The following is a 16026-nucleotide window of genomic DNA, read 5'->3' on the forward strand; positions in this document are numbered from 1 at the left end:
CACTGTGGTGTCCGAACTAAGATCCCCGCTGCTCCAGGGAGAAAATGAACTTTATTCCTCCTGGCAGCATTCACGTTTCGATCATGGGTGTGCAACAGGCACGGGTTCTGTCACTGCTCTGTGTATGGAGAGCGGTGGCTATAACCACCCCCCCCTGCCCCCAGCACTAACTGACAGCCGACCCTAATGCTGAGCTGCTGTCACTTAGAGCTGGGGGCGCAGTTAAAGAAGAGAGAAGACAGAACCCACGCCGGCGCCACCCCCGTGAGTGAATCCCAAACGCTGGGGGGTATAAAGTTCATTTCCTTCCGGCAGCAGAGCTCAAAGTGCAGGTCCAGGAAGGTTCAAAACATTAACAAACTGCAGATTAACCCCATATCAAAGATCTGCACTTTGGAGCCACTCTGCATGTTGACTCATGACCTTCACACATGGATTTAATTTTCTAACATGACAGAATCTACAACAAACCTATCAATTAGCAGGAAGAGTTTATTTAAACAGACAATTGTGCAGCAAGACAATGTTACAGAAGCTCTCCCATCTATATATTTATTAAAGGTGTGTATGAGCATGTAATGTAGTGCATTAATATACTCACCTACTGCTGCTCTCTGGTGTGCAGCGCCCTTCTTTTCCTCTTCTCATTGACGTCACTGCTCTGCGTGACCCGGAAGAGGATTTACAATGTTAGCCTATGGAGCATCAGAACACGGCTCCATTGGCTTTCACTGTAGAAGAGACTTCCGGCTCACACATGGAGCGTAGAGCGAGCCGGCTAGTCATAATTATGGTGCCGTCACTCAGAAGAGGAAAAGAGCGTCGCTGGACAGCGGAGAGAGCAGCTGTAGACGAGTATATACTCATTACATTATATGCATGTACACACATTTCATACAAAAACATAGATAGGAGGGCTTCTTTACCATAGCAGTGTATGTGAACACTCATACCATGTCATCCATCTCTTCTTCTTTGCTGTATCGGGCGTAATCTTTCCTCAAGGTTCTCATAAGAATCATGGACACCAATCCCACCAAGAAAATAACCATCATGAAAGAATTGAAGATTGAAAACCAGTGTATCTAGGAAAAAAGGAGCATTAAATATCAGGAATAGGCAATTCTTAAGATTTATCAATTGTAAAAAACAGTTTCACCTACAGTTAATGATTGATGCCAAAGGGCCAATGCCATAAAGGGTATACTGAAGGTGAAACGGACATTTGTCAGGTTTAGATTGAAACTACCGTACATATGGATATGTTCACACGTTGCTTTTTTGCTGGAGATTATGTGTATCAATTGTCTACAGTACACGTTTAATAGTTACTTTCATTCACCAAAAAAGCAGCAAGAAACCATGGTAACGTTCTTTACACGCATTGCTTTCTATGGTGAAAAATGCTGCAAATGTGCGTCTGTAAGATACATACTCTGTGCTGGAAAAATGAGGGATCAAGGTACTTGTCAAATCGATCTTCAAACCGGACATCAGACTTTTTCCACTTAACCTACAGTACAAGAGACATGGAATATCAACCGAGCATTCCCATACACAGGATTATATCGCACTTGTTACTGACATTTCAAATAAAGTGTTGAAAGAAAAAAAAAAACTATTAGAAAATGTATAAAATGTGGTTCTCCTGCAGTCTAGGACTATCCTAGAAAAAAAAAAAAAGAGGAATGTTTATGTCTAGCCGTGTAAGAATAGGAAACTAGTCACAATTTCTAAAAGAACTTAGAAATAGTTGAAACAAATGGCAAGTTATAGACCTAAATGGAAGGTGACGTGATTTATACTGTATTTCTGTATTAATAATTATTGATTATATGATCAATTATTTTTAATACAAACTTAAAATTCACTGTTTAAATGTATATATATATATATTTTTTTAATTCAACCGCTGGGGGGGCTGCCATTTGCTTGTGTGTAACGACACTTACATACCTCAAATATGGCAGCCCCTGTACATAGGAGTCTGCAGTCGCTGTCTGACTACGTCTCCTGCATTGTGGCTGACTCTTGCTGTGACCTGTGGGCACGCCTGGGCAGTCCAGGTCACAGCTGTGGGAGGAGATCGGCATCACTTTTGTGAATCCCTCATCATATGCTTGTGGGCTACACTTTCCCCCTCAGTGCGAGCCGAGCAGGGACAGAAGCTGCCGGGCTGGGAGTCATGACAGGAGATGCAGTGAGCGGAGGTCCTGGATGAGGGGAGTATCAGCGGCGGGGAGCGGTGATTTCAGCCCGACACCAAAAGTACCAGGGCTGTGGAGTCAGAGGTGGAATCTGTATAAAATGGACTGACTGACTCCTAAAATCTATAATAAATTGGGCACAGTAGTTCAATGCAGTTTGTGGGGAATATTTTTTCATAAGAATTTGGGAAAGTTATGAAATGTCTTATAAATGTCTGTCCTATTCCTGATCTAAGGGTCTAGACTTTTAGCTGAGATGAATCTGTGCTACAGTAAATTTATCACTTAAACATGAGCCGTGTATGAGGGAGTCGAGGAGTCGGTGACATGGAAATTGAGGAGTTGGAGGTTTGGCTTACTGACTCCACAGCCCTTAGTAGTACAAACGCAGGCTGCAGATTACAGCCATGTTCAGAGTGTGAAACCATCACACTGCGGTGCCTGAACACAAGGACACAGCTCTGCTATATCAAAGTAAACTGACATAGAGCCATTTATGTAATGCCCATCAAGGTGCACTATGTGGGGCCCTTGTACTATATGGAGGACTATGGGGAATCTAGGATGCAATAGGATGAAAATAAAATTACTTTGTAAGGGTTGCAAAGTTAGGAGATCTGCTCTTCTGTGACCCCGCTGAATATTATTTTTTTGGGGGAGGGGGGTTGTGGGGAATAGAACATCCGCTATGGGGCCCTATGATTTCTATGTACGCCTCTGGCGATACCACTCCACAAGCTGTCTATCTAATGCCCATCATGGTTATACACCCCCCACATGTATCATCAGCAGATCTCCAGCCGTCATGGCAACCAATCGGCACCCTGCGATCACGTCATGGACATTATGATGGGTGCGTGGAATGACACACTCCGTTTTTCGGCATGTATTAAATGCTGCTGACAGTCACGGTTGGCTGCTAGAGGCACATGATGGCTGATTAAATCAGCTGTCATGGGCAGGAAAAAATGCGGGCTCAGCGTTTTAGCCCGCAACAAAAACAGGGACACGACATATGACGTAAATGTACATCATATGTCGTTCAAGGGTTGTCCAGGCTTAGAACTAAAATCTGCAATCACATTAACTGCAGACTGCCGAATCACAACAGCATGCAATGCACACACCAGGAATACCAGGGAATTATGAGTGTCTCAACTCTGTAGTGTGCACTCACAAAGTGACTGCAGACTATTGTCCTAAGCCTGGACAACCAGTCTAAAGGGAATGTGCCAGTTCACTGTGCAAATTAAGCAAAATCCCCCACAAGATGATGTGCTTAGAAGAAACATTGTAGCTTTCACACTACAACCCGTTGACTCATTTTCAATAAATTATCCTTTATGCCAATATTTAAATAGGTTCTGGGTGCAGGTTCCCATGTAGGTGGCCATATATAGACTGAATGGCAACTGAGCCCATGAACCCAAAAAATTTGGCGAGATGAGACTTCTCTAATGAGGGTGTTTAGACTTTCCACTGGCAGCAGACATTAGGGGAAAGAATGGATAAGGCATAGTGAATTACAACATGCCTGATCCTTTTGCTCACATGGGAGATAACCCACCAGCAGCTTACGCCCTAACTCCCCGTTAAGGATACATGCATACTTGCATGTGTATGGAGGTGACAAAACTGCTATGGGTTGACAGCTATCAAGTGTGTATGGTCACCTTCAGATGTCACATCTATTAGTCAGAAGGCGGCACAGTGGATACAGATGGAGAGGAGATGTGATCTGTGCCTTATCAGTCTATTAGACAGTAATACAATGTGCACAGTATAAGTGTCAGACCTCTATAACGTTCTCACATAACACAAGCCAAACAAAATCTATGGTGTCTAAACTTGCGATGTTAAGAATGAGAGGACGTCAATGGCGTCTCCTACGCACCGAGTAGGACATTGGAACTTTGGTGTTTGGGACAAGCTTGACTTTTCCTTCGCTTGTCAGATTGACATCCACAATTCGGTTTCCATTATATCCAATTTCAAGCTTTTTATACGTCCAAAGGAAGTAATCTTCTCCATTCTCATCAGCTTCTCCTACAATTCCTGCATGGAATAAACAAAAATAAATAAAAGACTATATCAGAAAGTTTCTTGCAGTTATGGAGTGTATAAAGATTGTGGTTTTGCTCATACAACCCTGCATTGCCTGCTGCTAGCTTTTACACAAGTGAGAGTAGCGGCACTGCTAAACCATATCTGACCCTCCGAGTCACTGGCCGAGATGCAGAAATGGGACATCAGAGCAGATAACAGAGCAGCCAAGACTGCTGAATTATAGACTGCTGTCCTCTGCCAGTGGCTGTAATAGTCAACATGATGGAGAGGAGGAGGAGGGTGCGGTGACATTAATATCCCAGAGACCAGGAATGACGCGGTACAGCCTCTTACTGAGAGCTGTATTTGATAGAATTTGTATAAAACATACACAAGTGTAACATACAGCTGCAATTCCATAAAGTCACAACAATATAACAAATGTTGGCACATAATTCGTGACTTGTTTAGCCCTGTACAAAAGGAACAATGAATGCAGAACTGAAACTTAAAGGGAACCTGTCATGTCAAAAAAGCTATTAACCTGCAGATATGTACGCATGTGCACTATGTACTGAGCGGTGACTGAAAGCCGGAGGCTACCGGGAGGAATAAAGCACATTTCCTCCCAGTAGCCGGGCTTACAGAGAGCCGGCTGCAGAGTTTCGGAAAGTATTAACCTGCAGATTAAACTCATATCTAAAGGTTCATAGTGTTTTTTGACATGACAGGTTCCCTTTAAATATAATGGCTTTGTAGGGAGAAAAATTAAATAAAACAACTTACCCCAAATTGGTAAATCGTCTATATACATCTGATACCAGTAATGGTTCTTTATTGCATAAACAAATGCATCCCTCTTGGCTTTGTCCAGTTCAATGTCACAATAGGTCGCCTGCATGACATCATCTGTATATAAAGAAAAAGAAAGGCTTAAGGCTAATTAAACAGCATTTTTATTACAACGTTACCGTATATGAAAAAGTCCCAAGAGCACTGAGCATTAGTGTTGAGCGAGCATGCTCGACAATGCTCGTTACTCGCCCGAGCATCTCACTACTCGGGATGTTCGGCGAGCACCGAGCATTTCCGGGTTACTCGGGCGGGAGCTCGGGTCTCCGCCCTGCACGTTTGGAGCTCTTTACAAAGAGAGATTGCCAGCCAGTCACTGTAATGCTGCAGCCATGTTGGTTGTGGGCATTACAGTGATTGGCTGGCCGCACTGCGTCACCTCGAGTATTTAAAACCGGGCGCCGCCATCTTGGACACAGTCGCTCCGGATCAGACAGTGTAGAGAGGGTGCTGCTGTGTTAGGGAGAGATATATAGTGCGAAATAGGTAGTGTAGGGTCTCTAAAGCCTGCCAAATCAAACAAACAGTCCTTCTCAGGACTAATATCCATCCCAGATATCAGGCAGGCAGGCTGTATAGGAGATGCAGTGGTTATACCAGCAAACGCTGCATTAAAGTCCTGTGTGCTCCTGTTGGTCAAATTGCTAGACTTATCCCCTGGTCTCAGGGACCAGGAAAAATTATTATTTTTTTCCTCAGTCAGACTGTACAAATACGCATCTTATTAACCTTCTGGCACCCCCCCCCCCCCACAAAAAAGAAAAAAATTGAGTGCGTCTGTGACTGTTCAGACACCAATATATCTGTTTAAAAGAGTCTGGTGTAGGCCAGAAAAATATAACTGTGGTTTTGCAGTTCCACGGGTCAAATCTCTGTATTATCCTGCTTTTGGCATTTTTTGCCATAAAAAAAAACTGTAATAGTGTCTCCCTTACAGTTCAGACACAAATGTATCTGTTTAAAAGAGTCTGGTGTAGGCCAGAGGAATAGAACTGTTGTTTTCCTCTTCCACGGTTCTAATCTCCTTTTTATTACCCTTTTTCCATTGATAGTGAGAGTGTAAGCTATTTTACTTCATTTACAATGGGCAAGGCGCGTGGCAAGGGACGTGGAACTGGATGTTCTGGTGATGGTGCGTGTAGAGGACGGGGCTGTGGCCAAGGTGAAAATGTGCCACAACCAACAGCCACATCTTCTCGCTCCCACTTCTTGACCGAATTACTAGGGAAGCACACTACAACACCAGTATTGCGAACTGATCAGTGTGAACAGGTTATTAATTTGATAGCAGATAATACTTCCAGTTACCTGGGCACCACCACCTCCGGTCTGTCTTACACACGGTCAAGTTTTAGTAGCCGTGAGTCTTGACCGCATACTCCTCCTCACCCTGATGCTCCTTCCTCCCACCATGCCGAGTGTCGTCAGACAGCAAGTGATCCCACACTTGAACACTCTGAAGAGCTGTTCACTGGTCCATTTCCATATTTTTGCCCCTCGCCTGCTCCGCTTGAAGTGGTGGAAGAGGAGATCCCATGTAGCGATGCCCAAATATTTGAACAGCCACGGCCACAGGAAGTAGACGCTGGCAATTGGTCACACGAGGTGGACGATGACGAGATACAATTGCCACGAAGTGAGGAGGATCGTGGTGCGCAAGTGGAAGAGGAGGAGGTGGTGGATGATCTAGTAACTGACCCAAAGTGGCAAGAGGACATGCAGAGCGAGGACAGCAGCACAGGGGGAAGTAGGCAGAGTACCCCAACAGGCAGGAAGGAGCAGTGTGGTGGCCGCAGACAGAAGGCGGGCAACAGTTCCTCGTAACACCAACACGAGAGACGTTGCCAGTACAACCGGTAGGTCTTCCAGAATCTGGAATTTTTTTTAAAGACTCTGCTGATAACCTCAAAAAGGCCATTTGTACCACATGCCATGCCAGCATCAGCAGGGGTGACAAAATTACCAGCCTGACCACCACCAGCATGATCAGGCACATGGCAGCAAAGCACCCGACTTTGTGGGGCGAACCCCAGGGTCCACGACCAGTGTCAGCGGGTGTCACCACTGCTTCTTCCGCTGTTGTGCATGCAATAGAACCCCCTGTTGTGCGTGCAAGGCAATCCCCTGTCCATACTGCATGCAAAGATGCCCCCTCCTCTCAGTCTTCACTTGTTATGGCAGTGTCTCAAGAAACAGCATCAACGTCCACGTCCCACCGCAGCGTTCAATTGTCCATATCCCAGAGCTTTGAATGAAAGCGCAAATTCGCAGCCAACGCCCCACAGGCCACAGTCCTAAATTCGCACATTTCACGACTGCTTGCGTTGGAAATGCTGCCTTTTAGGCTGGTGGAGACGGAATCCTTCCGCAACCTTATGGCGGTGGCCATCCATCGGTACTCGGTCCCCAGCCGACACCATTTTGCCCGATGTGCCATCCCCGCACTACACAAGCATGTGTCCCAAAACATCTGCCGTGCCCTGAACAACGCAGTTACTGGGAGAGTCCACCTGACAACGGACATGTGGACAAGTGCTTGTGGCCAGGGATGGTACATCTCCCTGACGGCACAATGGGTAAACATAGTGGAAGCCGGGACCCAGTCGGACCTTGGGACGGAACACATCCTCCCCACACCGAGGATTGCGGGCCCTATGTCAGTCAGAGTTGCCCTCACAGTGTACGGCTCCTGCGCATCATCATCCTCCTCCTCATGTTCAGCCTCCATCTCAGATATCACCACATCAGCTACAAGCTGGAAGCACTGCAGTACTGCCTCAGCCAAGCGGCAACAGGCTGTGCTGAAACTCATAAGCTTAGGTGATAAACCTCACACTGCTTGTGAGTTGTGGACAGCTGTGAAAGAGCAGGCAGATCTGTGGCTGAGACTGCTGAACCTACATCCAGGCATGGTCGTGTGTGACAATGGCCGTAACCTGGTGGCGGCTCTGAGGCGAGATCACACACGAATCATGCCTGGCTCATGAGCTTAACCTCGTGGTTCAGCGGTTTCTTAAATCGTACCCCGAGTTGCCAGATCTGCTCATCAAAGTACGCCGCCTGTCAGCTCATTTTCGCAAGTCGGCTACAGCTTCCGCGGCCCTTGCTGTGTTGCAGTAGCGTTTGCAGCTTCCGTCACACCGACTGGTGTGTGATGTCCCCACACGTTGGAACTCTACCCTTCACATGTTGCAAAGGATTTGTGAGCAGAAGAGAGCAGTTGTGGAGTACCAGCTGCAACAAGGCCGTCGATATTCAGGTCAGACTCCACACAAGACCTCAGGAGTGGACCTGGATGTCTGACATATGTACCATCTTGACAAACTTTGAGGAGTCCACCAAGATGGTGAGTGGCGATGACGCCATCATTAGCATCAGCATCCCACTTGTCTGTCTTTTGCAACGCTCTCTGCAGAGAATTAAAGAGGAGGCATTGCATCCAGAGTATGATGAGATGGATCAAGAACCCGTAATGGGCGATTACACACAGCCCAGCCTCATCTCATCCCAACGTGCATTGGCGGACAATAAGGGAGAGGAGGAGGAGGAGGAAGAAGAACAGGAGCTGGTATCATGCGCTGTAGACAGTAGAACCTGTACAATTGTCATACAGCCGTTTCAGCGTGGGTGGCCTGAGGACAGGGGGGAGGAGAGCATGGTCAGTCGTCATCTTGGTGAGGACACGGAAGTCTTGCCCGTTACCAGTCTGGCACGCATGGCTGACTATGATACGCTGCCTTAACCGTGACCCTCGCGCTGTCAAAATGTTGGGTGACAGTCATTACTGGTTGGTGACATTTTTAGACCCCCACTACAAGGAGAACTTTCACTCTCTTATTCCTGAGGTGGAGACATCTACAAAAATGGGGCAGTAACAGAAAGCCCTTGCTGCAGAACTGTTAAAAAAAATTCCCATCTGAATACGCTAGCGGCAGAGGTCACAGTTCGCTGCCCAACCAAGGCGTACAGGCGAGAGAGATGCAACTCCAATCCAGCAGAGGCAGGGGAACACTGTCAACGTTCTGGGACAGTTTTTTGAGACCCGTCCAGCTTACAAGTCCTGAGTCGCGGGGTACTCTCACAAGGAGTGGAAAGTTTCAAAAGATGGTGAGGGAGTACCTTGCTTACCGTACCAGCGTCCTCCATGATTCCTCTGTGACTTAATTATTGGGTATCTAAGCTGGACACTTGGAATGAACTCGCTCTGTACGCCTTGGAGGTCCTGGCCTGCCCTGCTACTAGAGTGTTATCGGAGCGTGTTTTTAGTGCCGCTGGGGGAATTATAACTGATAAGCACACTCGCCTGTCAACTGACAATGCTGACAAGCTGACCTTTATCAAAATGAACAAGGGCTAGATTGGGCCAGACTTCTCATCACCACCAAATGACAGCAGTGTAACAAAGTCAAATCCACCGTGTTATTTCGAGAGGTGTATTCCCATGCACCGCTTCACACCCACACATGGTTATACACTTCCTCATTTCGGCTTTTTTTTGCTCTTCTCCTTATCCTCAGCCTCCACCACCACTATACCACCAGGGTGACCGTGGTCCGTGTTGCCAGCATTGCAAGTTCCTCCGTCCTAATTTTTGGCAGCTTTTGCTTGGAAGGCATAGGCAAAGACTATGGGAGACCCACTCCCCAATAATGGGAATAATGTTTTTAATATGCCGTACTGCATGGCTCTTGTAAGGGGCATGAAAACAGTCTTTTTATTCCACTGCGACCTCCACCACTTTTCCCAGGGGCAATGATATTGTCTTTTTATTCCACTGCAACCTCCACCACTTTTCCCAGGGGCATTAAAACCGTCTTGTTAAGCTACTGCGACCTCCACCACTTTTCCCAGGGGCATTGATATTGTCTTTTTATTCCACTGCGACCTCCACCACTTTTCCCAGGGGCATTGATATTGTCTTTTTATTCCACTGCAACCTCCACCACTTTTCCCAGGGGCATTGATATTGTCTTTTTATTCCACTGCGACCTCCACCACTTTTCCCAGGGGCATTAAAACCGTCTTGTTAAGCTACTGCGACCTCCACCACTTTTTCAAGGGGCATTGATATGGTCTTTTTATTCCACTGCGAACTCCACCATTCTTCCAACGGGCATTGCATTTCCTCCTAATTTTAGTCAGCTTTTCCTTTTCAATGCATAGAACACTAAGGGAGACCCACTCCCCAATAATGGGTAGAAGGTTTTTAGTATGCTGTAATCCACGTCTGTTTCAAGGGGCATTGCAGTTCCTCACAATTTTTGGAAAGCCTTCCATTCACTGCTTAGGCCAACAGTGCACAGGAGACCCAGTTGCTATAAAAGGAAAAAACGGTTTAGTTAAGGCCCTCTGACCTCCATGTCACTTCCAAGGGGCATTGGAGTGCCTCAAAATTTTTGGTAGGCATTGCACTCACTGTATGCCCTATAACTGTGTAGCCGAACCGCTCCTTTTGGTACAGAAACAGATCCTACAAGACATGTGTGGTTGACTGGCCTGATATTGATGTGAATGGTCCCTGTTCCTCCTGCTCTCTTTCTCTTTTGCCACCACCTCATCCATCATTCATCACCTGAAGCTTTGTTTTAACAGGAGTCAGAACTGGGATAGTAGCAGGAAAACATTCAGCAATCCTCGGAGGAGGTAGGAAATGCGCCAAAACACTGACCACCTGAGGCCTAGCCGCTACTACATACATGCGCTTGCATTCCAAGAAAACAAAGCAGATGCTAACTTCTATCATCATCATGCTCCTCACCTTGGCACTCTCAACTCCCCTGATGGAGAAGCCAGGGCCCACAGGAGGAGTCTGGTTCTCTGGTGGGCTCGTCTCCAATGCTGCCCTAAAGCAGGCCGGGCTAAGAAAAGTGTGTGTGTGTGTGTGTGTGGGGGGGGGGGGGCGGAGTTCCAAGAAGAAATAGGGGCAGCTGGGGACCGTTTATGGACACCCGGTCGCCCCGACGGCTGGGGACAGAGCGTGGACACCTGGCAGCCGGGGACTGAGTATGAATACCTCGCTGCCAAATCAGCCATGAGGTAGTGGCCAGCTTCGGCCTCCTCCATACTAAAAGGCCCCATTTCAAGTGCAAGCTAGCAGTATGGTATTGCAGCCTGAGGGTGGGTGGGTGGCAGGCTGCATACTTGCACTTGCATTGCAAGGAATGGGAGAGGTACAATTGAACACTGCCCTGGGACAAGGACTTGCACGGGGATAGTTGCAAGTCTGCATCTTCTGATGCGGCAAGGATCACTTCTGATGGGCACACTTTTAGGCAGTGACCTGGGAGTCAGATGTTTCCAGGGGTCTTCCCCATGCTGTTCCCATGTCTTTTCAGCACTGTATGCATGTGTCACACAGCAAATGGCCAGATAAGATTGTAAAATGTTAAAATGAGATCTCCCGGTGAAAGCATTTGTCACGGTTGAAAGCAATACAAAAGAGCAAAAACGCATAAACAAATGCTACTTGTGAACATAGCCCAAGTTCTGGAGGAGTATTTTTGTTTTTGGTTATTTATTTTACCTTATACACAAGTCTTTACCCTGGAAAGGAAGTTCCTTATCATATTTCACAGGAAAACCGTTTCAGTTTAGTTTTTGAACGTTTTATTGTGAGCCCGCAAAAGTGGCTTAATACCTCTGACCACGTTGTTGACAGCAGTGACCTGGGGGTCAGAAATGCTTTCTGGGGTGATCCCCATGTCTTTTGAGCACTGTCACTATCGTTTTGGGAACTTTTTAGGCTTTCTACAGACTGCCGGGGGTGCCGCCGCAAAAATGCTCGGGTCTCCCATAGACTAACATTGGGCTCGTTGCTCGGGTCGAGCACCAGAGTATCACGGTGAGCTCGGCGCGAGCTTCGAGCACCCGAGCATTTTAGTGCTCGCTCAACACTACTGAGCATGCTCTGAGCATGCTCTGAGCTCGCAGTACATGGTTTATTGAGAGTAGGATGTTCACAGCTCATTACGCAAACCAAAGTCGGGAACAGCGCTTATATTCTCCATATCCATACAACAGTTTATACAGATTATTTGCACACCGCTATCAATGATGGAGTCAGATTCATATTTACATAACAATCTGTAGTTGATGTACAGGCAGAGAACTGGGACAGGGTAAAAACTATACATTTCTATACGTTAACCCCAAACAATAGAGACCATCCTGTTACCTTCTGAAGTGGCTAAAACTTAATATATGGCTGTTGGGCAAAATCCCCTGTTCTGATCCGACCCATAAAAGTTAATTTGTGAGAACTGACCAGCGGCACTAAACAATATCCCATCAGCCAAGTGTTTGCTTATTGGCAGTCGCCAAGGTCCGTTTTCCCTAGACTGACCGGCGGCACGATACAACTGTTCTGTAAACTTTTACGGATCGGCGGTCGTTTGAATGGCTGTTTACAGACACAGACCAAAGTAAAAAATGCACACTGAGCAACCTATAGATCGCTCACAGCACATAGGCTATCATGGTCATTGGTAGCGCGAGTCCTGTTGACATAGGATGATGCCCTCCAAGAACAATGAGTTTTCATGCTGCACAAAAGTTCATTTCACCCCGAATGAGCAAGCAATTTCCTTATTTCATCAGGTGATCAGCAGCCTATTTACAATGCAAGGTAATTGTGAATCGTGAGCTTTTAATAACGCTCGTTCACGATTATCTTGCAGTGCAAATACCCCTTAAAAGTCCGTATACAGAAGCAGACTGCTTTAACATTGCTCTGCAATAGATGGCATAGGCTGCCATTGTTTTCAGCAGCTCAAGTCTTGTTTACACGGGATAATGCAGCTCCCAGAACGATGATCTTGTATGCTGCAAAAAGAAACATTTCATCCAAGAAACGAACACTCAAACAAACATTTTTCTCGTTCACCGGGTGATCGGCACCCTGTTTGGGCTGCACGATCATTATGAAACGAGCATAGCTAGGAACGTTCATTCACACTCTTGCATCATAAATGTGGGCAGGCTAAATACAAAATATTATATCAGATGCCCGTCCTGTAGATTAGGATTACTCACTCAGGCAGCCAACGGCACAGCAATCCCTACTGTGCATGTGGGTATACACAATATGTCATCAATACAATAGTGTACAAGGGGACCATCTGGGTTTAGTAACCACGGTATTTTTCAAACTGTTAATGATCATTAATAATCAAAGTTTCTGAATGAAAGAAAAATTAAAAGCTGAAAAACGCACCTTTAAATTTAATATCTAAGCCACTAAACTCTAATTCAACTCCCTGAAGAGCTTCTCCTAAGGTTTCGTGATAGTGGCTAATACTTTTCTTTGTTCCAACACAGAATGGCAGTGAGAAATACTTGTACGTCTCTTGCCTATTGTGGTATGGTCCTACTGTGTTCATCCATAACACCACCTCTTCTTTATCATTATACTGTGGGGGAAAAAAAAAAAAAGATAAATTAAGCATTTTTCACATATATTACACATCCTGACCATTCTAGGAAAAAAAAAACAGGAAATCATTCACTTTCAGATATATCCTATTATTCACAAGGGTGGACAAAGTGAGAGCACATCAACATGAACGCCGATATTTGTGCATCTTTTCATTTATTCAAGACATTCTTTACAATATGGTTATTAAATCCAAAATTATAAGGTGTGGATAAGGCCCTCCTGTAAACCCTTAATCAAATACTTCGTAAACTTAAGTCTTAAAGGGAGTGTTTACCTTTGCTCTTCTGTGGCGGAAAAAAAATTAGGTGGGAAGGTGCACTTAAAGGGGGTTGTCCGGTCCAAATCGATAAGTCTGCAGTTACTTTGTGTGACTGCAGGCTTATGAATTTACCCTGTGCGCTGCGAGGATTCGCTGGTTTCTGAGCCGGGACTGGAGGGTATGTATGAGTTATACATACTCCCGGCCAGAGCCCATCTACACAGGGCTGTGGAGTTGGTAAGCCAAACCTCCGACTCCTCAATTTCCATAACACTGACTCCCTCATACATGGCTCATGTTTAAGTGATAAATTTACTGTAGCACAGATTCATCTCCGCTAAAAGTCTAGACCCTTAGATCAGGAATAGGACAGACATTTATAGGACATTTCATAACTTTCCCAAATTCTTATGAAAAAATTATTCCCAACAAACTGCATTGAACTACTGTACCCAAATTATTATATATTTTAGGAGTCGAAGATGGTCCATTTTATACCGACTCCGACAAAATGGGCTCTGACTCCACAGCCCTGCATCTACACTTGTATTGAGCAAGGCTGCGCCCACTAGTCAGCAGTGAACACTGGACACCCAGGTCACTACACAGGGTGCGGCCTCGCTCCATACAAGTGGATGAAGCAAGGCTGCGCCCACTAGACGGGCTCTGGCCGAGAGCATGTACAATTCATACATATCCTTCAGTCCCGGCTTAGAAACCGGTGAATCCCTGCAGCGTACAGTGCGTGCACTGGGGGGATTCATAAGTCTGCAGTCACACAGAGTGACTGCAGACTTCTCGATTTGGATCAGACAACCCCTTTAAATGTTTGGCCACACCAAGGGTGCACTGAGTACCTGTACTTTGCTTGAACAGTTATTCTGTGCTGACAGTCTCTTTAAAAGCGTTTTCTGAGACTTTACTGTTGATCAACTCTACTTAGATCAGACAGCTGGCTCCCCATTGGGCATCTGACTCTCCAGATGTTGTCAGGCTGAGACATGTCACTGGCAGAGGAGTGGGAGAGTCAGGAGAGAGAGCCATCGCAGCAGATTCCCTTCATTGCTTAACAGGTTCAGTTAGTTATGTACCTGCCACTGCAGCTCTGTTCCAGTAAAGGCTACCTACCACAAGTGACACAGCTGATCAGCGGGGTGACCGGTGTCAGACAATCTGACATTGATGGCCTATTCCACAGATAGTGAAAAATCCATGTTTTTTGTAGAAGAAAATAGACGAGATCTTATTAAAAGAGAAGACCTATAGAAATCTCCTAACGGTGCAGTAATACTTTAATGATCCAGTGGAAAGAAACGTTGAAAGTAAATAAATCTATTTGCTATTCTTGCCTAAATAAAGGTATCTAATTCCCGATGTCACCACTATATTATGTGGAAATGAGAACCAAGAACCTTCATGCATCAATGAAGCCGGGCACCAAGCCCAAACATTGTATGCAAAACGACACAATTGTTGTTAAAATCATCCTCAGAAATAGTCAGACATTGCAAAACTATTTTCATAGTTTGTGTACCTGCTGCTGGCACCGATAACAGCTGATCGGCGGGGGTGGCGGGTGCGTGACCCCGGCCGATCAGACATTGATGCCCTATCCTACGGATGTGGCATCAAGGTAAAAGTAGATGACAACTTCTTTCAGTATTAATGGAAACTATTCAGCAACAGAGCTAGAAGAAACTGTACCCATTGATTGGTGTTTATACAAAATTCAAAATCACCTGTCCCACAGGCCGATGTGCTACCAATAACGATGAGGTTTAGGTCAGCTTGGAACAAAGAAGCAGAGGGTTCCTAGGAGCGCTTGTGCTCCGATTATTGGTGCATTTAAAAAAGCCTTTAGATTGTAGGGACACATCCCGACTGGAGACACCCAGCGGTCACTTTATTCTGTTTTCTAGTAGCAATGGAGGAACACTTATAAGAAAAGTTATATTATGTGGAATATAAGGATTTACTAAAATAGGTGTCAGGAAAGCCAAAAGGTCCTCTTCACAAGTGGTGATGTGACCTTCATACCAGACACAAGAAGCATTCAGGAGGAAGAGGAGACGGGCAAAAAGTCATGTGCTCTCTAGCTATGGACAATGGTCTGATTGTAGGCCATCTTAAAAACTAATTCTTGATTTTGACAGAAATGTTTCTTCATGCTGCACTAATGCCATTTATCACCAATCTACAAAGTACTCAATACCTGTGTCACCGCTTGG

The 16026-nt window shown here is 45.7% G+C and overlaps 1 protein-coding gene across 2 annotated transcripts in view; it reads right to left on the bottom strand.

Annotated features, from left to right (window-relative positions):
* Positions 1-16026, bottom strand: part of TM9SF3 (transmembrane 9 superfamily member 3) — a 46367-nt gene that overhangs the window by 16501 nt on the left and 13840 nt on the right. The window contains exons 2-7 of one of the 2 annotated variants that reach the window (XM_073685712.1): positions 13318-13513; positions 5040-5162; positions 4102-4262; positions 1436-1513; positions 1051-1085; positions 954-1017 (exon numbers count right to left, since the gene is read on the bottom strand). In XM_073685712.1, the coding sequence (XP_073541813.1) occupies positions 954-1017; positions 1051-1085; positions 1436-1513; positions 4102-4262; positions 5040-5162; positions 13318-13513 (657 nt within the window). Of the gene's footprint in view, positions 1-953; positions 1086-1435; positions 1514-4101; positions 4263-5039; positions 5163-13317; positions 13514-16026 lie in introns of both variants that reach the window. The other variant, XM_073685711.1, reaches the window with a different exon arrangement.

This window comes from Phyllobates terribilis, unplaced genomic scaffold, assembly GCF_046119375.1.
Source record: "Phyllobates terribilis strain yellow unplaced genomic scaffold, ASM4611937v1 Scaffold_5__5_contigs__length_657084704, whole genome shotgun sequence".
Lineage (NCBI taxonomy): Eukaryota > Metazoa > Chordata > Amphibia > Anura > Dendrobatidae > Phyllobates > Phyllobates terribilis.